Genomic DNA, 21,367 nt, shown 5'->3' with positions numbered 1-21,367 from the left:
CATCATTCGGAGATTGGAAAGGTACCCAACAAAGCCAGGTAGTAGTGCCTGAAGTAAAAACACAGTTGGTTCAACTCAATGCAGAAGTTTTAAAAGCCTTTGCTATCTGGGGTCAGCCCCTCCTTGATTTGGACACAGGTTCCCTCACTTGGTGGAAGGGAATGGGCAAGCAATCGTCCAGCCCTTTAGCCTTCCGCTTCCTCCTCTCTATAATGGGGTGTCCAGGAAGTCGCGAGGAAAGAACAGCTCATGTGAAGGGACGTTGCATGCATTAGCACGTTCCTCGGAGGGAACTACTAAACAGAAACCACCGTAAGTAGAGATGGAAAGACACAGCAGGCTAAGGAATGGGGTTGGTAGGCACAATGCACACAGTCACAGGGGGTGAGGACAAGTCCTTTTAAATGACTATAGTCTATGTATGTTTAGTTTTGAACCATACGGTTGTTTTAGCTACTCAAAAAATATAACTACCGCTATTAAGATTGGACCTCATGAATCCTTTCATGAGTAGATCCTTTCAGCCCTTATGTTTCAAAGTTCACTTCATTTTCTTGGGGGCCCAGTAGGAGTAAATTCCTACTGGCGGGCAGAGACACAGCTGAGCGGTTCCACTCATCTCTGGACAGCGCTCTTCCCTGTTTGCCCTTCTTGCCAACGGGGGCAGCGAGACTGGTTCTGCGCAAACCAGGTGGTGAAGGCATCTGCGGTGAAAAGCACTGCGCCGCTATGGTGGCAAACGCATTTCCTACCTATCTGAGTACTTATCCATCTACGTGTTTCTTCCTCAACCGTCATCTCTCACGTCTTCCAGTTAGGTCAGACCGCTTAGGACGTTGGCATTATCACATTCATTTCGCTAGTGATGGAAATGAAGCCCAGAGGTGCAAATGACAGCCCAGTGGTGTGTGTGTGTGTGTGTGTGTGTGTGTGTGTGTGTGTTTCAAAGGCTACACCATGCTTAAACAGTGTTAAAGGGATTGAAAGCGGAGGGCTTGGGAATCCAGGCTAAACACACACACCTTAAACTATGCAGCTGTTGACCCAGATTCCAGAAACACGTAGCCCACTTGGGCTTTTGGTTGAGTCCACGTTCACTAGCAATCATCCATTCATCCCAGTCCCAAGCTATCAGGTCCAGTCAGTGACTTCATCCCAATCAAAGCCCCACAATCCCAATCACCCACAAAGATCCATGCGTTCACCCAGTCAGCCGTCTGCCAGTCATCCTTTCAACCAATGGAGAATTTAGTCCCTCCCAATCAAAAGGAAATCAAGAGGCAGATGATAGGTACTGTCCAATCACACGGCAGCAGTTGCTAGAGGAGTCCAACCTCTGTGCCCTTTCACTAAAAAGCACCGTTTGGAGGGATATAACGCTGCAGTGACCTGTGGAGGCTTTTCCAGGATAGCCAATCTCATCGAGGGAGCAACTCAAGGCTCAGCACCAGGCCTCCTCCCCTCTTTCTTCCCGGGGTCAGGGTTCTATGTGTATATAAAAGCCAGAGTCCCTGAGAACTGTTCTCTGTGTGTGACACATCGCAGCTTGCAACCAGGTCACCTATGGGAGACATACCACAAGCTTATGGAGAACTTCAAGGGAGGTTCCTGCCCCTGGTGAGACAGGAAGGACTAGCGGCTGAGACCAGTCTCAGAGCCAAAAGCCAATCAAGGGGGCTCAGGCATGTCCCATTATCTAATGAGTGCTCCAGACCCTATTTAAAAAAAAAAAAAAAAGGGAAACCAATTTGGGCCATAGGGCAGTGTGTTCCCTCTATCCTCAACACAGTTTGGGCTAGCCTCGGGAAAGGAGTGAAGGGAGGAAAACGCCCTCCTTTCCTAGACAGCCCACGGCTGACACCAACAGATGCAGACACACAGCAGGCACAGTAGCACACAGCACCCAGGGACACAACCTCACTCCCACGCACGCACGCACACACACACACAGCTGAGCGGTTCCACTTCACTTCCAGGACCCAATCAGGGCAGAGAGAGGGAGCCCCAGCCCATGGCAGTAACAGCGCAGAAGAAAGAAGCAAGGCAGATAGATTTGAGACAGTATTGTGTATTGAGAATAGAAGACAGAACCAAGTGGCAAAGAGCTCAGCCCAGCGGCAAGAGCTACAGGACGGAGGACGGGCTCCTCCACTGCCATCCCCACCCTCACCCCAGGTACAAAAGAGCAGGGTCTCCTAGGGGCTCTGTTCTGGGGAGACCTGAAGAAGCCAAGCTCACTCACAGTTCCCACATGCATCCCCCTCTCCCGCTTGGATGAGCTCCCTGACAAGGCACCCCTGTTCCCATGGAGACAAGCCCAAAGCTCAGGAAAACTGCGCACTCAGCCAGCGCACTCAGCCCAGCACGGTCACCGCCTCCACCACCCCTGCCTCTCTGGGATCCCAGAAATAGGGCTGGGAAAGAGGAAGTGGGTGGTCCTAGCCCCAAGTCTTGGGAAGATTCCATCTAAATATGTCTTCTGTGACTGTATTCTCCACCCCCAACAAAGACTAGTTCGATAGGGTTGGGGGGGGGGGTGCTGTACCATATCAAAGAGGGGCAGGGAACAGTGATCTCAGGCTACCTGACTCAACTCCCTCTGTATGAATGGGGAAACTGAGGCCCAAAGTAAACATCCAGTCAGAACTCTCATCTGAGTCCAATCTTTTCCTCAAAACTCTAGGGTCTACCCTGTCCCTCTCTTCTGAGCTACCGTGCCCTGGTCCAGCTGGCACCAGCTGATCCCAAGCTTAAGCTCGCCCAGCCCAGGCTTCTGACCGTGGCTTGCTGCAGTAGCTCATTCCACTGTACTTCACCAGGTCACTCTCATCGAAAGCTAACTCCTGTGTCCCTCAGCAACAGCCCATCCTTCATACTTTTTTTCTGCATGACAATCCCCTTGCCTCTGAGACCTTTATTCCACTGCACCAGCCCAGTCTCTCAATCTTCAGTCATTACCACAACTAGAAGACCCTGTGTCCATGGGAAAACTAAGGTCCAGAAAGGAAAAGTGAATTGGCCAAAGTCACCCAGCAAATGGAAGGTACATGAGTCTAGAACATTCTTCCATTGCGTCTCCCTGGGCCTGTGCTGTTGCACTGAGGTGGCTTGTTTTTGGTCAGGGAGACCTTGGCTGAGGTCACTATATGACTCAAGGGTCACTCTCCTAACGTCTGCATAGCCCCCTCTAAAGGACTTTCTTCTCAGGGACGTCCTCTGGGATGTCCCCTCACCCCAGAACAGTGAGGGCAAGGCAGTTGGAAACAGGTCTGAGGTCTGAGCCCAGGAGTTTCCCTCCCTGTGTAGAGTCAGGTCCTGGAGAGGGCACGGAGGCTGCGGAGTCTCAGAGAGCAGGAAGACAAGCATCAGAAAACAGTGATACGCTAAAGTCCACAGGCAGCAGAGGACTCAGGAGAGGAGGCGGAGCCAGGCAAAGCTCTCTGAGGCAGTGGAGAGGAAATGTCCAGAAGGCAGAGGAGAAGAAACACCCTGTGGAGGTGAGAATCCAGAAGCAGGAAGCCAGATGCCAGGAGCCTGAGCCCTATGAGTTAAGGCACAGCCAGAAGCCACTGTCTGTTCCAGAAGTCTCCACGAGGAGACCTCTGGGCCTTCGGCCAGCAAGACACTGCCATCAGGGTCCATCCCTGAAGCTTGCAAGGCCAGGAAAAGACTGTTTAACAGGACCCTCTCGGGGTAGTCTTACTCTATGACCCTCCGCACCACCCAGACAAGGAGTCTACACCCCTTTGTCTACGGCTCGGAGAGAGGAGATGGTCCACCCATGGTTGCATAGCTAGCTGTTGGCAACAGCCAGACCTTGATCCATGGGTGCCTATCTTCTCGCTAAGCCCCGAACCATATCCAGCCACATCTTCTCTCTGCCCCTCCGAGAAGGAGGCAAGACAGGCACTGGGATGCGTTACTTGAAGCAGAAAGAAGGCTTCCACACCTGGGCCTCGATTCCAGCATTCCGGGTGGAGAAGGAAGGCCTGGGAGCCTGCTTGGCTCGGGGAGACCAGGCCCTGGAGGGAGACACGGGCGAGATGTCACTGCTGTAGGTGGGGCTCACGGCAGTGGGCTGGAGGCTGTCCTGGACAGGGACAGTGTAGAGGCCTGGGGAGGAGCGGGAAGCCCGAGGCAGAGCAGGAGATGGTGGCAGACCTGCCCTAGGCAGGTTGGGCACCAGGTCCAGAGAGCTAGGCTTGGCTGGAGAGGCGGCGCGAGGTGAGACAGTGCGGGATGAAGTGCGTGGTGAGGTGGAGCGGGATGAGGTCTTGGCAGGTTCCTTGACGGGAGACAGAGCGTAGAGTGAAGGCCTCATCTGGTATGGCTGTTGCTTGGTAGGTTCTGGGCGCAGGACCCCATTCTCTGGCAGATAGCCGTGGTAGAGAGAGGCAGGCGGAGTCCGCGCTGGGCTTAGGGATGCCACTCGGAAGCCCCCAGGGGCATTAGTGGAGTACTTCCAGGATGACGGCAGGGACATGGTAGGTGAAGGGCAGCGGGCCAATTCAGTGTGGCCTGCAGACTCTATGACGTATTTCTCCATCCGCGACTGGCGGCGGGCATAGAGCTCAGCTCCCTTCCCTGAGGCCTCTGAGAGGTTCTGGTTGGGTGTGGGCTTCGGCTTAGCCTTAATACGGGGTGACTTGAGGCAGGAGGCCCACTCCGGGACAGTCTCCTCAGCGGCCGCAGGGCTGGCCCTGTCCCGAGCTACTGGTTCCTGCTGGAAATTGGAGGCCTCAGCTCCCAGGGCAAAGGGCTCATCTTCCAGGCCCACCTCCCCATGGTCTCTCTGCCTCCGCTTCTCATCAGCTGTCTGCACCAGGTCCAGCAAGTCTGGATTCGGGGTCACCTTGGGCTTCTCCACGAAAGTGAACATTGATTTCCGGCTGCCTCGGCGGGCCATAGACTCTTCCAAAATGCCTGTCTTGTTGGCAGGGGCTACCTGGCTCTTCAGATGAGGTGGCTTGGGGTCAGAGCTGGGGTACAGAGTAGAATAAGAAGGAGGAGACCTAACCCGGGAAGCCACTGGGGCTGTTGACAAAGTCTCAGCATAGGTGGGGGGTGGGGTGAAGCTTCCTAAGGGGCGTCTCTCCAGAACTGGGCTTCGCTGCCCAACCAGCCTCCTTTCTACCATGGGGCTGCAGGACATCATGTGCCTTTGAGGCTGGGGACTCCTGTCCACCATGGAGGTAGTCGGGGGAGCCCAGGCCTTCTCTCCAAAATGTCGTCTTCCCATCATGGGGCTGTGTTCCACCTGGCTGGTACTCCCTGGTGACTGGATCCCAAAAGGCCGGGCCGTCCTGTTGACCACCGATGCGGGCTTGGCTAGCGTGAGATGCACTTCACTGTACACCTTGGTGGGCGTGGTGGGCGTGGTGACAGCTGCACGTCCGGATATCTCTTGCTCTGCTGACGCCACTAGATTGCTAGACTGCACGTCAACGAGCAGGGAGCTGGACATGAGATCTGCTGCTGGTGGCCCAGAGCTGGAGAGGGGAGTGACCTCTCTAGAGAAGGTGCTGGTGGCAGGGGATGGAGCTGACACCTTATCAATCAGCAGAATGCTGGATCTCACCTCCCCTGCTGGTCCCTGGGGCTGCCCATCGGCACACAGAGTGCTGGGCTTGGAATCGGGTGTGCCATTTGTGGGATATTGGGCCTCAGATGAATTCTGTTGGACAGGGGTGACAGCGGCTGGGGGATTCTGATTCACATCGGTGGTGGGCTGGTTGTGGTGGCTGTTGGATGCTGGTGTGGTGAGTGTGGCATTGGGTGAGGAGAGGTTCTGGTTGATGTCTGCAGCTGGACTGTGTGCCTCTGTTGTTGGAGGGTTTGGTGAGGACTGTTCGGCCTCCCGGCTCTGGGACAGGTGGAGCCCATTAGCGGTTAGCAGGGCTGCATTCTCCTTTAAATAAACCACCAGTGGTACTTCTTCTTCCTCACTGGCAACCTTCTCCAGATGCCGCAGGAGGCTGGCTTCCTCTGAGTAGCCTTCCATGATGTGGCCAGGGACCCCTCTGCTGGGGCTTCGGGGGCTGGTATGCTTTGAAGAGCCTGGCTTGGGTGGAGATGGAGGTCTCAGACTGAGCCCTGGGGCATGGCCTGTGGGGTTCGAAGGATGCCCCGCTGGGAGGGCCTCTTGACTATGCTTTGGTGGCTTCTGGCCACGGCTTTCCAAGGTGAACTCGTTCACCCTCTGCCGGCGCCTGTTGAAGAGCTGGACCCCTCGGGAGTTGGAGCTGGGAGGGGTGGTCAGCTGGGCTGCGATCTGCTGGCTCCACGCCTTGGCCTCCCTCAGATCCTTTTCAGTGAAGCTAGTGCTCCGGCTTAAGGCTGCAGAGAGTACACAGGCCTAGTTAGCAAATGGGTGTACAGACAGTCACCACCAAGCCCTCCTACAGCCGACTATTTCTTTGAAATATGACCTTTGCCCGGTTTCCCAGAATCAGCTGTCATGAGGAGTCAAGGATGAAGCTGCTCAGATGTTCAGGACGGCCTGCCCATTCCACTGGACGGCCCAGGAAGGCCGCCAAGACAGTGCTTCTCCAAACTGAGTCACCCCACTAACTACATCTCCCATGGTCCCCCTGACCACCAGCCACTCTCACCCCCTTGAGAATGTTTCTCATCATCTCTGCCTCCCTTCTACACTAGAGAAGGGGAAGTGGAAGAAAGACAGGGCCAAGTAAGGCGCCTTACACGCCTCAAGCGCAGGGAACATCCTTTTCCCTGACAGTGCGCCCTCCCTGGAGGGGCCTTGCTGTCTCGGGTCTTATCTCTGCTTTTCCTCCCTGGCACTCAACTGCTCTTTGAAATTCAAGTGTTTGCACATCTCCTGATTCATCTTCTCCCCTGAAACACAGCTCTGAGGGCCTCGCTTGATATGTTTCCTTCTCTGACTCCAACCCCGAGAACAGTGTTTGCTCTAAAGAGTCCCAAATGTGCAAAGCAACCCCAGAATACTTTCCATATGCCTTTCTGGGGGGGTCTTTTAACACTCTCAAATTCAGAGTATGGTCATTTGCTTGACGTTTTAGAAGAAGATGCTACAAAGATTTATTTTTTTAAGGTATTTTATCATCGTGGGGAATCCTGTACCACGCTGCACGTGTGGAAGCAGAAGATAGTACGTGGAGTCGGGTCTCTTCGACTTTTATGTGGGTTCTGAGGCCCAAACTCCAGGCTTGCACAGCAAAATGCCTCTACCAGTTGAGGCATCTCACCTGCCCCTAAGACTTCTTTTTAAAAATTAGGTTAACACGCTAGGCATGGTGACGCACGCCTTTAATCCCAGCACTTGGGAGGCTGAGGCAGGTAGATTTCCGACCTAGGGTAGCCTGGTCTATGTAGTGAGTTCCAGGACAGCCAGGGCTACACAGAGAAACCTCTGTCTTTTAAAAAAAAGAAAGGTTAACACATTCAAATAAAAAAGTAACCATGGCAGTGTCCCCACCCCTGATTATACCACATCAAATCAAGAATCCATTCTGCCAGTTTCTTCTATATCCTTCCGCAAGCTTCCCTCATTTTTATAAAGAAAATTATTTAGAAGTCCATACGTTCTAACATGAGTGAAATGTCAGTGGCGGTCGCACTGGCCCACTGTGTTCGTCTATCTCGCTCTCCCAAGTGTACCGGGTGACAGCCACTGTGTGCCTGCAGCACTGCAGAGGAGAACTTCTCTGAGAAAGTTCAGAGATTCCTGACAGATGCGCGGCCACACAGCTACAGGTGGCAAAGATGGTGTTCAAGGTCTTTCTGGGGGAAGAGGCAGTGGGAAATGGCAAAGACAGAGGTCACAGGTCGGACCCCTATTAAGCAAGGTCACCATTTCTCTTTCTGTCCACAGGGCCCAGCTGGCATGCACTCGGCACTCAACGCTGTGGAACAATGAATAAACCAAGCTGCCTGGACAGCTGAGTCACAGGCAGCTGGAGGGATCAGCCTAGGAGACCAGGGTCATAGCTTAGGTGGCTGAGAAAACTGCTTCCCGACTGTGGGAAGCTAATTAGCTCTTGAGGAATCTGAGCCTGCCCTCCCTCCTAACTCACCCTAATCAACCCTGGCCTGACAGGCTGATGGGTCTCCAGGGACAGTCTTTCTAGGCATCTTGCCATCCTGGCTTGGAGTTCATGGACTCTTGAGAGGTGGAAGGGCCTAGATAGAGGAGAGAGGAAATTCACCACTATCCCATTTTATATATGGGGAAACTGAGATCCAGAGAGTATCCCAGGGCAAAGACCCCCTCCCTGCCATGCTGGAGTTAGCAGAGAGGTCCAAGGGGGCCAGGTCCAATTCATGCTTCATGGCTTTCTGGTTCCATCCTCCTGTCCATTCACCACACCTGTAGCTCTGCCATCACGCCACAATGACAGCACAGAGCCTGCCCCCGCTGTGGTATTCCTCTTCCTCCCCAGTTACCCACTCTGTAAAACATGAAGGGTTTAGCCAGACCATTTCCCTGGGACAGCCGAAGATGAGGTTTCCACACACGGGGACCTCTTAAGGGATGTGTGGACCATCCAGTGTCTGCTTCCTCTGCTCTGTTTGGAAACAGGTCCCCTGGCCCAAAGCCAAGTCCTTTGGCGGGGCTATCCCTATGATCTTGGCAAGCTCTTACCTCCTCCCAGAGTCAGGGGCTCCTTAGCTGAGAAACATTTGGGGACCACCCTGAGATCACAAGAACAAGGGGTCTGTCATCATCAAGTCCAGGACAAAGACAGCTCATACTACCCCAGGAAGAACTGGCCACTGTGACCCCACTTGGCTCGTGGGGACAGACAGTATCTGATCTTTTTCCAGCAAAGCACATTTGTGGCATAGATCAGGGTCCTGAAGGACACACGTCAGGAGACTCTGGAGTTACGGAGAAGCACCACAGAGTCTCAGCAACTCAGAGGTTGGCTGTCACAGCACAGATCGCCACACAAACCTTGTATTCCTAAAGCCATACCCTTGTGTGTGCAAAACTTGTTTATACACTCAGCTGACATGGGCTCATGACTCCGTGGTGTGCCTCCCACTGGTACAGGCCTCTCAACCATAAATGCCTTCAATGGCTTCCATGTTTGGGTGTGTTTCTGTGCACCCCCACTACCACCAACACCACCACTACCACCAGCACCACCACCACACCACACCACCACGCCATACCACACCACACAACTACCACCACCATCACACACCATACCATCGTCATCACCACCACCATTACCACCACTACACCAGTGTACAGCTTTACTCCGCGGCCTGATATACCCTGCAGAGATTCACAGGTGCGAACACATCCCATATGACCCAGGATAAAGAACCCACCAATGTTGCTTACGACACACAGCAGTTGCAGCGAACACTGATTAGGCACACACTACACACTACATGTACGGCTGGATTCCCACAGCAACCCTATAAGACACAAACTGCTATTGTGTGCTTTGTGTTGATGAGAAAACCCAAAGACCAGACCAGTGAGGTGAGCTGTCCAACATTACAGAGCTACTTTTATGGGCCCTTGTCACCGCAGAGCACCAGGTTCTAGCTGCAGAATCCCACGGTAAAAGGAAGGCAGATAGACAGTGACCCGGTGTTTGAACACCAAGGCCGCTCCGTGTCCCTGAACATTGCCACTCCCTTCTTCCTTTGCTGCTTCAGGACCAGGCCTGTGTCCCCCACAACCCTCCCCAACCCCGTCTTCTGACATCAGTGTGAAAGGTCTTTGGAGAGAAGCTAGCTTGGGGGGCTCAGGAAAAGAAAGGATCACAAAGAGTGGGTGACTCAGGAGGCTGCTGACTTCCAGCCAGGCTCATCAGAGCTTGGCCTGCCCTGAATGGCCCTCCCCTCCTGGGAGTTTGGAGCTGCCCCTAAGCTCTGAAAGGAATGGCAGAAGGGGCCAGAGGAGAATGAGTCCCCCTCCTAGCGAAGCTCTGCCCCCAAGGCCAGCCACAGTGACACAAAAAAGGAATTTGATGGGAGGTTTGGGGCCAACCCAGCCAACAAGCCTGGAAAGTTTTTGTCACCCTGCACAAACATGGGATGTGGTAGGGCAGGATTTGACCAACCAAAGAGACCCTGGAGTCCCTTGTTATAAGCTACATACCAACTAAAGTCACCCAGAGCAATGTCATCTCCGGCAATGGCAAACTTGTATAAGATTTTGCTTCTTGCTTTTAGAGATCAGAGGTAAACCCCAGCCACAGAGACGAGCAACCCCTACTGTAGCTGTGGCACAGGCCATGATACCCTTTCTTCTAGCCTAGGTCTCTGAAGGCCTATATAGATCTCTGGACAGCAGCCCTGAATACAGCCAGGCCTTCAGTAGAAGAAGGCTGGAGGGTAAAGGAAGAGAGGAGCTACCTGGAGTCAGGAGACGGGGTAGAGCCAGAGAAAGGCTCAAAGACAGAGCATGGTGGGGATGCCATGACACAGGCCTTGAATGGCCCACATCAGCGCTTCACGCTCATAGCTGTGTTCATCTATAAGGCAGAGACCCCAAAAGGTAACACTGTTGCCTCTCCCATTGTATAGGTGACAGCCAGGCTCAGAGGTGCCCACCCAGCAGTGTCAAACAACTTTAAGTGGAAGAGCTGCGATTCAGAATCAGGAAGCCTGACTGGATCGCTAGCTCAGAGCTTCAGTGGGAAGGGCAGCAAGGAAACTTCAAGGTTCCTGGAGGAATCTGCAGACCCCCATCTCCCCAGCCCATCAATGGCCCTCAGCTGCTTCCAATCACTGCTCCCTTTCAGGAGAAGCCGATGAACTTACTCTCACTAAGACAGAAACGAATGATAGGCTATGAAATGCCCCGGAGTAGGAAAGTCATAAGGCTAAGAGTCAGTAAACCCCTAGCTCGAGCTCTGCTCTAGCAGGAACAAGCCTCTCCCCAGGCCCTGGTCTTTATCACCTCCTGTAGGCAGCCCCCCCAAATCTGCCTATCACTTTGCCTGTCTGAACCAAAGGAAGGGATTTGGGGCAGGGGAAGAAAGGCCAGAGCAGAAGGTCAGGGCACTGAGAATTCAAGGAAATGTTTCTCCACACAACTGCTGTCAATGGGAGTGTCCAGGCAAGGCCAGTGGGTAGGATGGGAGCCAGAGGTGGGAAGAGAGGTTGGCGTGAGGCAGCCCATTGTAGCAGCCTGGGAGCCTTGGCAACAGGACGGGTAAACAGGCTGGATAAACTGCCCCCCTGGTGGGGTCAGGAAGGACCCAATGTCCTAGCCACAATACAACCTCTGGCTTGACTGGGGCAGGAAGACGAGGAGGTCTGAGTAATAACCTAGCCCCTTTGCCAGCCCAGCCTCACATCCTCCCTGCACAGAGGGAAGTGACACAGACCCCGAAGGATGCATCCATGGCAGAAGCAAGGGGAATGCCTTCTGACAGTGGATACAAACCAGACCGAAACGTCTCCCTCTGGAACGACCCACACTTGGGAGGGGAGGGCTGCCAGCTAAGGGGACAGGAGTGGGGATCCCTAGGGCCAGCTCTAGCCCTGCTACTAACAGGCTGGCAGAAGTCCCCATCTGCCTCCTGGCACTGGGAGGCAAAACAGGCCAGGCAGGGGATGCCACATGCCCTGAGTCACGTCCCAACCCCAAAGGCCCCTCTGAGTGCTCAGCTTACTCACTCTGACTGGGTCCTCCCTGCAGCCCAGCTTCCCGAGGATGCTCTGCCGCTGGCCTCTGCTCCCAAAGCCTCTGGGACAGGCAGCCAAGCTTCTGGCTGATACAGAGAAGAAAAATCCCACCTTGACAGTACCCGGAGGAGCTAGATATGACTTCTCTCCTCCACAGAAGATGACTCAGCCCAGCTCTTTATCAGGAAAACGATTCTGCAACCGCCTTTTAAATGGCCTCTCCACCCCCAGACTCTCCCCGCCAGCTTCACCAGATTCGCTTGTCCTCCCTCCCAGCCCCATGCTTCTCTCCTGCTCAGAACCCCAAGCCATGGCAGAGCCAGAAGGGTCCTCTCATCCCGCCATTCAGGGGTCCTTGACAGTAAAGCTTGCTTGAGAGAACAAGTACTCTCTTTTTTTCTGTGTCCTTGGCAATGGCTGAGGGCACAGTGGCTCCCAGTTCCCACTCCTGCCCTCGAGTTCCTGCCTGGAAACAGGGTCACAAATCTCTCCACTTGAAGCCTTCTACTTTCTGCCTTTGCTACGTGCCCCACATCCCCAGCCTCTCACCCAATTTGAATGCGATCGGCCCCTTCCAAAAACCTCCCTTGCCCGTTCGTGTTTTAAACTAGTCATCACTAGTGGAGAAGTCTCACTTCAGGGAGAGCAAAAGCTGTCTGCCCGGAACTATGACAGGGCCTTGCTTCACTCTCAACACAGCAGCCCCGAGGCTAGCAGTGACCTCACCTCTACCTCAGAGAAGACAGACCTTGCAGAGGTGCTTGGAACGAGTTACATGGCTAGCCGGAGCAGCGGATCACTCAGGGTGTCCCTCCCAGTGCTTGTTTCACGGCATCCAGGGTCTGCACCCCGCCTTGCCCACATTCTCACTGAGGGTAACAACTGCCACTTTTTGCCTGCTGAGCTCCAGATGCCACAAACAATGGCTCAAGTCTTCCTTCCAGTCCTCGCAGCAGTTCACAAAGGATGGCTTCAGGTGGCCAGTTTCGAAATGAGGAGGAAGGGGTATTGAAGACTAGCTAACACGTCCCAGGTCTCATGGTTGGCAAGGGATAGAGCAGGCTACATGCTGAGCAGCAAAGCTGATTCCCAAGCCTGGACCGCTTCCCCCAGCCAAGCTCCACCTGCACAGAGTACTCACAAACACCCTGGAATCAGCTGCTGCTTCATCCAGGAAGCCCTGCTCAGTCCTCCCTAATTTCCAAGCTCAGTAGCATTCTCTGCTCAACCAGGCCCAGTGGTCTCACAGCTGGGGGCACAGGACTCATAGGATGCAGCAGGCATGGGATGTGGGCTCTACCAGAACTCCTGGTCTGTCCTCCCTTGCCCCCCACTGTCAAAGGGGCATCAGACAGGCACAGATAGAAGAGGGAAGACAGACTCAGCTCAGCTGGCAGCTATCCCTACAGGTAAAAAACACTGCTGGCTGACCCGGGCTTGCTGGAAGGTCCCTGCAGGACCTGGCTGTCATAGCATCCCTCTTGCCTATTCTATTGGCTAAATCACTAATGTATAATGGGTGGGTTTCAGAATCTTAGAAATGGTAGCCAGAGGGCTGTGGACACAGATCAGTGTGGAGCATTTGTCTGGCTTGCACAAAGGCCGCGTAGTCATTCTCTAACCCTATGTGAAAGAGTCACAAGCCTTAATCTCAGCATCAGAGGTGGTGGAGGCAGGAGGATAAGATGTTCAGTGTTTGGCCATACAGCAAGTCTGAGGCCTGCTGAGTTACATTAGACTCTGTCTAAAACAAAACAAACAACAACAAAACCCCAGCCAGCCTGGTGGCACAAGCCTGTGATCCCAGCACTGGGGAGGCAAAGGCGGGCAGATCTCTATGAGTTTCAGGTCGGTCAAAGCTACAAAGTAAGCCCTTGTGTCAAAAAAAAAAAAAAATCGACCAATTATTAGGAAGCAACAACATCAATAACAAACAGAAATCGGGAGCTGGAGAGGTGTCTCAGAGGTCCACATCTTACTGATCGTGGCTCACAATCATCAATAGCTCTAATTTCAGAAGCTCCAGAACTCTGTCCAAACCTCCCTGAGCACTGTACAGATATGGTGCACAAGCATACATGCAGGCAAAGCACCTACACGTATAAAATCCAGATTTACACATTTTAAAACAGAAACAAAACAGGGCAGGCACGGTGGCATGCACCTTTAATCCTACCCCTATGGATGCTAAGGAAGTCACATCTCCCAGGCTAGCCAGGGTGACACAGCTGAGACCCTATCTGACAGGGGAAAAAGAAATACAAAACCCAAAATGGTAAGCAGAGACAGGCAAGTTCAGGCCTAGGGTGACAAGAACCTACAAGAGAAGCAAGGCTGGCCTGCAGGCTATGAGGTCTGTTGGGAGAGTCAGGAGCACAAGACAGACCAGATGCTTAACCCTGGAGACACAAAGGTCCAGAGACACAAAGGCGGCGAGCCAGCATGGGAAAGAGAACTTCCCTCATGCGCTCGTCAGGGCCTGCTGCACTCTGGGCACTACACAAAGCTGAGGCCTTTCCCCTTTAGCATCTCTAAACGCCTCAGCCCAGGCAGAACTATGGGTAGCGGAACTCGGCCAGTGTGGACCCAAGAATCAGCATCCCCACAAGCCAAGGTTTCTGTGTCTTCACGCCTGCTCCGTCACTCAGCCCTGGAGTCAAATTCCAGATTCATCTGGATTCTAGACTGGAGAGTGATTCTTAGTGGGTGAGGGGAGCCTGAAAAAAGAACAGCAAGCCTGTGGGTGGAATGGGAGATGAAACCCCAAGTCTCTGTGTCAAACCCAAGAAGAAGATTCCATGGAGTGCCAGGAGAACACAGAGCCTGGGAGAGCGAGCCATCGGGATAGAGCAATCCAAAGGCTCCCTTGGAGAGGACAGCATTTGCCTTCGGTTTTTGTAAGAAGCGATGAGGGGATGCTCCAAGCAACAGGGACAGTTTTCAGAGACTAGAAGACTAAAGGCAGTCTGGCCCCATCCACCCCCACGCCCCAAAGCAAAATGGAGAGAAGAAGACTTTGACGAAGCAAAATGACAGCAGGCTTGCCTGGAGTCCAGTGTGCATGCAGTGAGCCAGGTATCATTTCACGGGAGCCCAGGAACTTCGAGGTTCTGCCCTGGGCTACATGCACTGTGGGATTGGCCTTGAGCCTCTGGGTGGTTATATAACGCACACAGCACAGTCCCACAGTCAGCCGGGACCCTCTGCCTCCTCCACTCTGCCATCTGTCTTTCTGCCGCTTCCTTCATATAGAAGAGGCTGCTGTGCAGCCGAAAAAAAAAAAAAAATGAAGGCCAGCCCTGTGGTAAATTCCCCGCATTCCTTCCCCTCAGAAAAATAAATAACCCTGGAGAAAAAAACACAGGAGGAATGATAATGACGGCACAGGCACACTGGCACTCGGGCTGCTTGCCGGGGTAGACGGCATGGGAACCCAGCGCTGCCTCGTGCCTTTCCTGGGATGCGGCCTGCTGCTGCCTCTCGCAATGGGTACGAGGGCAAACTTGAACTCAGAATTGCTCATAGCTACTGGGCATAGTGGAGTCCCTGTGGTGTGGCAGCCATCAGTAGTCACCTCAGCAAACCTGTCAAGGGCTAAGTGCCCTTGTTCCTCAAGTAGCCGCCCACCCACCACATCCTGTACTGGGTCTTCTTCCTCCTTTATGTAGAATCAATTCTTTCACTATTTTGCTTTATCCTCGTGAGCTGTAAGTATTCTCACCTCCATTCTAAAGACAAAGAAACTGAGGCTCTGAAGGGTTTGAGGATTCCCTACAGCATTAGGCTAGAGTCAACCGTGGATCTCCAGCACCTGCCTACACTCCCATCCTGTCAGCTGGCGCCTCCCCCAGCTAGCCCGCCCCTCCACGTCTGACTGTGCAACAGGTCGCCCATCACCCACCCTGAGTAAATCGCTGAGTTTGAGTCTCCACTCGACTTCCTCCTCGATAAACCAAGGATAAGCAGCTGAGAATGGGTGGCGCACGCCTCCAATCCCAGCACTCGGGAGGCCGAGGCAGGTGGATCTCTGGGAGCTAGATGCCAACCAGGGCTACATAGTGAGACCCTGTCTCCATAAATAAACGAATAAATTGCAAAGGCAGTTTCCTTCATAGTCACCGCTCAGCAAGGAGATGCAGAGGTTGTGATATGGCTTACAGCACCGATCACTTCTGCAGGGCTTAGCTCCAGCCTTTGCCACCTCTGCAGAGCCTTGCAAGGCTGGGCCTCGTGGTCTCTCACCCCCTCTGCCACTCTTCCCAGCCAGCCTCTGCTGTCTATAACCAAGCCCAACCCCCATCTCATTCCCACTGCCCAGGGGGACCCCCAGAGGCAACCTCTAGTCAAAACGCTAAAGCAGAAAAGAACAGTTCACCTGCCAGGCCCAGCAGGGGCATGCCCCATGTCCAAGATCTCAGCAGGGAAGGAGCAGACTATGCAAGCTCTGGCTGGTAGCCATGCACCCAAGAGGGCACGAGGACTGCGGGGAACTAGAAGATGCTGGCCCTACACATCTACTCAATGCCGCTCATCGATTTCCAGGCCTGAATGCCCCCTGGACTCAAAAGCAATCCTGCCAGAGAGGCCAAATGAGCCAGCCCTGCCTTCTCAAAGGCGGGCCAGGACATTTGATTCCCATATCTGCCCTGTTGTATTTGGGGGGCCTTGAGCTAATTTCTAAACCTCTTTAGACCTAGTTCACTCATCTCCTCAAAGAGTGGGGGGTGCACTGGGACCAACGCTTGCCACAGAAGGTGCCTCCCAACCAAGGGGTTTTTTTGGGGGGGGGACTCTGGTTCTTAATTTCTTAATAGCTACGTAAATTTCAAATGTGTCCCAGAAAACAAACACCAAGCCAGTGGCCTCCGGTGTATCTTAGGGAGAGGATAACTGAACAATTTAAAGAAAATAAGTAGTACACACTCCTGAATTCAACCAATATTTATTGCACAAACTGAGGGTCGGACACTGTTCATGGCCATAAAGAGAAATAGCACAAAAAATTGTGAATTTTAATAAGGGGGCAAGATAATAAATATCCAGGTAAGTCTGAGCCCGGGGAGAGCGACTTACAAAGTTAACTATGGCAACCAAGGCCATCTTCCTAGAGAAAGCGCTTCTGAGTGAGGCCGTGAGGTGGGGGTGAGACATGGGTGTGTGGGAAGAACGAGTGGCTTGGCCGAGGGACAGCCTGTGCTACCCCCCCCACACACACACACACGACCAGGGAAACATGTCTACTTTCTTCTCTCTGGGATCTCTTTCTCTTTCCTTAGTGCTGGACAGACTCCAGCGGGTGGCAACACCTCTGCCTTTGCACAGGGGCTCCCACACAGAGGCTCTGCCGGCTTCAGATCTGCATGACATACAACAGAGGCATGCACGCACTAAACAGAGTGGGCAGGACAGACACACGAGCACCTGCAGGCATACACACGGAAGTACACCGTGCTCATGCAACGGTATGCTTTGAAATCCATGACTCTGCACCTCAGTCACAGCCTCTCTCTTCAGGGACGCATTAAAATCTACCACATGGTGCTTGAGTGTCCCAGGATACCACACTGTTCCAGAGAATGTCCCTTTTTCCGCCCCTACAACAACTAAGCCCTGTGAAGTACCTGCGTGGCACTGAGCGTGTTGGCAGCCACTGTCAGTATCCTCATTTGTCACCCCAGATGCCCCAGCATCTTTCCTGTGCAGTGAGCAGAGCAGCTGAGGAGCAGGAAGAGAAGACTAGCCTCAGCCTGAGGCCTCAGCAAGCTCCATTCTCTCTTGGGCCCAGGTCAGAATGTGCAGGTGGCCCACATGCCAATTCCTGGGCTCCAGTCTAGACCTATGGGTCTATCTGAGGGACTCTGGTGCACAGCCAGGTAAGAGACTCGCTGGGCCGTAAGAGCACATCAACCCATAAGTTACATCTGTAGCTAGCAAACACAGATAGTGCCTAGACTGTGGTCTGGCCTATAACACGACTCCTTAATGTTAACCAGAAACACATTTAATAACATTAACCATGTAAAAAGAATTATTATGTGGGATGGGTATGAACACTGTTTATTGACACATACCTGTACATAGCGCTGGGCATGAAAATGCCATGATGAAACCTACATATTTTGTATGCAAAATAGAAAACTTAATAAATAGGATAGCGAACATAAACCATCCTTTAGGTACTCACAGCACTTTGGTGGTTTCCATAGCTCTTTTCATTGATCAGAAATACAGGCAGAGCAGGGACTGTCACGTCATTCTACAGACTAGGAAGTGAAGCAGAGGCTGGGGTGTAGTGGCACCTGCTTGTAGCCACAGAATTTAGAAAGCAGAGTTTAGGACTGCCATAAACGTGAAACCAGCCAGGGCTACATAGCAAGACCCTGTCTCAAAAAAAAAAAAAAGTTTTAAAAAGTTAGAGATGGGGAGAGGACCCAGAGAAGGCCATTCTACCTCTTAGGACTCCGCAGTCAGAGGCTCTGCCACCTCAGGCCTGATCCACTAATCCCTTATAATTTGGTTTTAGCCACAGGGTCACTGGCCTTTATTCCAGGTTCATGAAAGTTCTGACACACGTGACTACCTCAGCAACTCAAGGTTTCCCATCAATGAGACAACCTCAACCAGTTAATATTCCAGCACGGTAGTCTCTCTCTCGCTGGGCCATGCACAGCCCAAAGCCCTTGCACTACGTGGCAGCATTTGATCTAGAACAAACCTTTTGTCCTAACCCGATCATGAGCTCTGATGACCGTTAGCCTCTTGTAACAGTCTCCAAATTCCTACCTTGTTGGGTGGTTGCAAGGGTTGGTCACACACATGCAAAGTACCCATCAACAGGCTTGTGGCTCTTGCCCCGTCATGGTGGTGTGCGTGGTCTCTGACTAACACACTAACTTTTAGAAGCAGAGAGTCTTCTTTCCCTTGCCAGAGTACATACACACTGCATACGTATAACTGCATACGTGTCTTTGGTATTTCAGATCGGCCTTAAACTCGCTGTGTAGCAGAGGATAACTTTGAACTCCCGATCCTCCTACATCTACTTCCCAAGTGCTAGGGTTATAGATGTGCACCACCACGCCTAGGCTTATGTGGTGGGGAGGACTGAACCCAGGGCTTCAGGCATGCGTGTTTGGCCAGCACTCTACCCACAGAGCCACACGCCAGGTTCGTTACCATTGTACTCCACGCTGCACGTACCAGCATGAGGTTCACAGGCTAAGCAGGGTGACAGGTCAGTTGACCAAGCCTTCGCCTCTGTAGTACCATGCAACCTCGCTCAACTAGAGTAATTATCTGGGAATAGGATCTTCTAGACAGTCGTGGTCAGTTCTCTACTCGGATGCTTCCTGGGGCCTCTGTGACTTTCGCCAATCATGTCCCTCCTTGGTGTGGGCTCCCCAAAACTGTTTGCTAAGTTTGAGGCCCTGAAAAACTGCTTTCGTCTCTACCTAGAGCCAAGCACCTTCTCACGTCACGGCTATATGGTAGATGTACTTGTCATAACAGTGACAAAGGCCATGCTGGAAAGGCCATGTCCTGGGAGCCCTGACCGTAATCCTGTTGACGAAGAGGCATGAATAATGTACCAGTATGTTCTCTCCTCTCCACCCTGACCTGCTAAGAATAGTACCAGCTACCCTTTCAGGGATCCCAAAGAGAGGATGGCAGGACACCAAATGGGAACAGGCAGGAAATATCACAGGGCTGTGGCCTGCTAACTGCCCTCCCTGCTAGCAATTCCAGACTCTCAAGACAGGGAACCCCAGAGAATTAAGGGTGCTTAAAGGCCAGTGAGCAAGTTCTTAAGGAGTAAAAAAGAGACCTGGGAATATTATATGTAGAATCTTGGAGATGGGGGAAGCATCTATGGACTTTAACTCTTTCCCAGTTTGAAGATGGCAGGTCTGGAGCAGTCCTCATGCTCTGAAGCACAGGAGAGTGATGCAGGGCACCTGTTAGACCGCATGCTGCAACTGGGGTACGGGGGAGAGCTGCAAAGGGCAAGGCACAAGAACCCGCATTTCCAGCGATGCTGACACTGCAGCCACGTGCCCCGCTCTGAGAGCAGAGGAAAAATAAACCTAATCTCTAGGGCACCAATTGGTAAACTGAGTCCCAAGAAAAGGGCTTTAGCAAAGCACCAACAACTGTACCACCACCCCGGGGCTTTGGCTTCAGGAGACTCTAAGCTGCCTGCCCAAGGACGTGCTCTGATCTAGGGCTGCTGGACCATCACACCCCGCTCAGGGCAGTCCATTCAGATACAAGCACAGCGATCCAGGCAGAGAGGGGGTGGGGTGGGGTGGCTCCAGATGCTCTGTGAGCAGCGGGCTATGAAGTAGCTGAGTGTGGGGCCCACTGACAGCACCTAATCACAAGAAAGAGGATGCGGGCGGTCTTTGGCACAGCTTCAGGAGACTTCTTCTTCCCAGCGTCCCCCCCCCCAAATCCTTTTGGGGCTCCAGTGCTGGATGACTATCTCCACTGCTCCATGATGTACCTTTGTTTGGGATGCCTCATCCTCCTAGCCCTCCAGTCTCACTGGCCTGCCTTTCATGGGTCCTCGGAAGTGCCGCGCCTTTTCTCACCTCAGAGCCTTGGCCCCGCTATTTTCACTGCCTTCAGCTCTTCCTGCCCTTGTCTATCTATCAGCTGTGACTTTCTGACCACGTTTTTCCTTCTTTGGGGGTGCTTGCAGGTGGTGAGATGCTCTACCCCTGGGAGTGACATTCTCACCATAGCGTCCTCAGACTATTCTCCGAACTCATCAGATTCCATTACTGTTTGTTTTAATATCGGTCTCCTCCACCCTAACAGGGCAGGGACATTGGCGGTGACCTCCCGTGCCTAGACTACCATTGGGGTCAGACAAACATCGGTTGACCAGGAGAAAACAAGAGAGGAGTGAACTCTTCACACCCTTACAGCAAAGCCTTCACCTCCCTGGCACTGTGTGATCTCATTCAACTAGAGAAGCTGCTAAAACAAACAAACAAACAAAAACAGTATTGTCAAAATGACTGGGGGTGAGACCTTGGCCCTATGGCCCTGCGCATTCTGAGGTGTAGTGGCTTTTACAGGCCATGACACCCTTCCAGGTTTTTCTGAGAGAAGGAACCCGGGTAAGACTTCAAAGCTGCAAAGAAAGATTGCCTAATGCCCAGAGAGGGACAGGGTCTTATGTGAGGCCACACAACCAGTACATGGTGACACCAGACTTCCTTGGCACAGCTAGAAGTCAACAGCTGAGCCTCGGGCCCACCCAGGCTCAATGAGAGCACCATCTGACTGGATGCTAAGAGGAGTGCCGGAGGGAGAGAGAGAGAGAGAGGAGAGGAGCCGGGGCTGGGCACATGTGGATTCAGGCCCAGAGCCAGGGGAGGTGGTTGGGGCTCTCAGCGGGAGGCCTGAGAAGAGCCCAGCAGCTGGATCCCTGGAAGCCAACCATCCAGAGGCTGGGTGGTGGCACATCTGGCCCTCATGCACATGATAGTCTATTTTTTCATCAGTACCCTCCCCACCCCACCCTCTCAAAGGGCCCTGTGTCCTAGCTCTCCATGGTGCCCAAAAGCCCTAAGTAGCCCAGAAGACAATACAAGAGGCCAAGGATGAAGACTTTCCAACTGTCTGGGTGGTGACCTCAGTTTCCCTATCTGTACAGAGCTGGGGCAGGCCGGACTGCATGGGTTGTTACAGCTCAGGCATTGACATCCTTGCAAGCCCTTCAGCA

The 21,367-nt window shown here is 53.0% G+C and overlaps 1 protein-coding gene across 4 annotated transcripts in view; it reads right to left on the bottom strand.

The window, feature by feature from the left end:
• Synpo (synaptopodin) overlaps positions 1-21,367 on the bottom strand; it is a 54,746-nt gene that overhangs the window by 2,589 nt on the left and 30,790 nt on the right. For 3 of the 4 annotated variants that reach the window (XM_050157815.1, XM_050157813.1, XM_050157814.1), the window contains exon 3: positions 3,950-6,336. In XM_050157815.1, coding sequence (XP_050013772.1) covers positions 3,950-6,336 — 2,387 coding nt within the window. Of the gene's footprint in view, positions 1-3,949; positions 6,337-11,625; positions 11,783-21,367 lie in introns of those variants that run through there. The other variant, XM_050157816.1, reaches the window with a different exon arrangement.

Source organism: Alexandromys fortis, unplaced genomic scaffold (assembly GCF_014885135.2).
Source record: "Alexandromys fortis isolate MF-2015 unplaced genomic scaffold, M_Fortis_MF-2015_v1.1 scaffold_94, whole genome shotgun sequence".
NCBI classification, from domain to species: Eukaryota; Metazoa; Chordata; class Mammalia; order Rodentia; family Cricetidae; genus Alexandromys; species Alexandromys fortis.
Note: the sequence above shows the minus strand (reverse complement) of the source record. Positions and strands in the feature narration are given on the sequence as shown.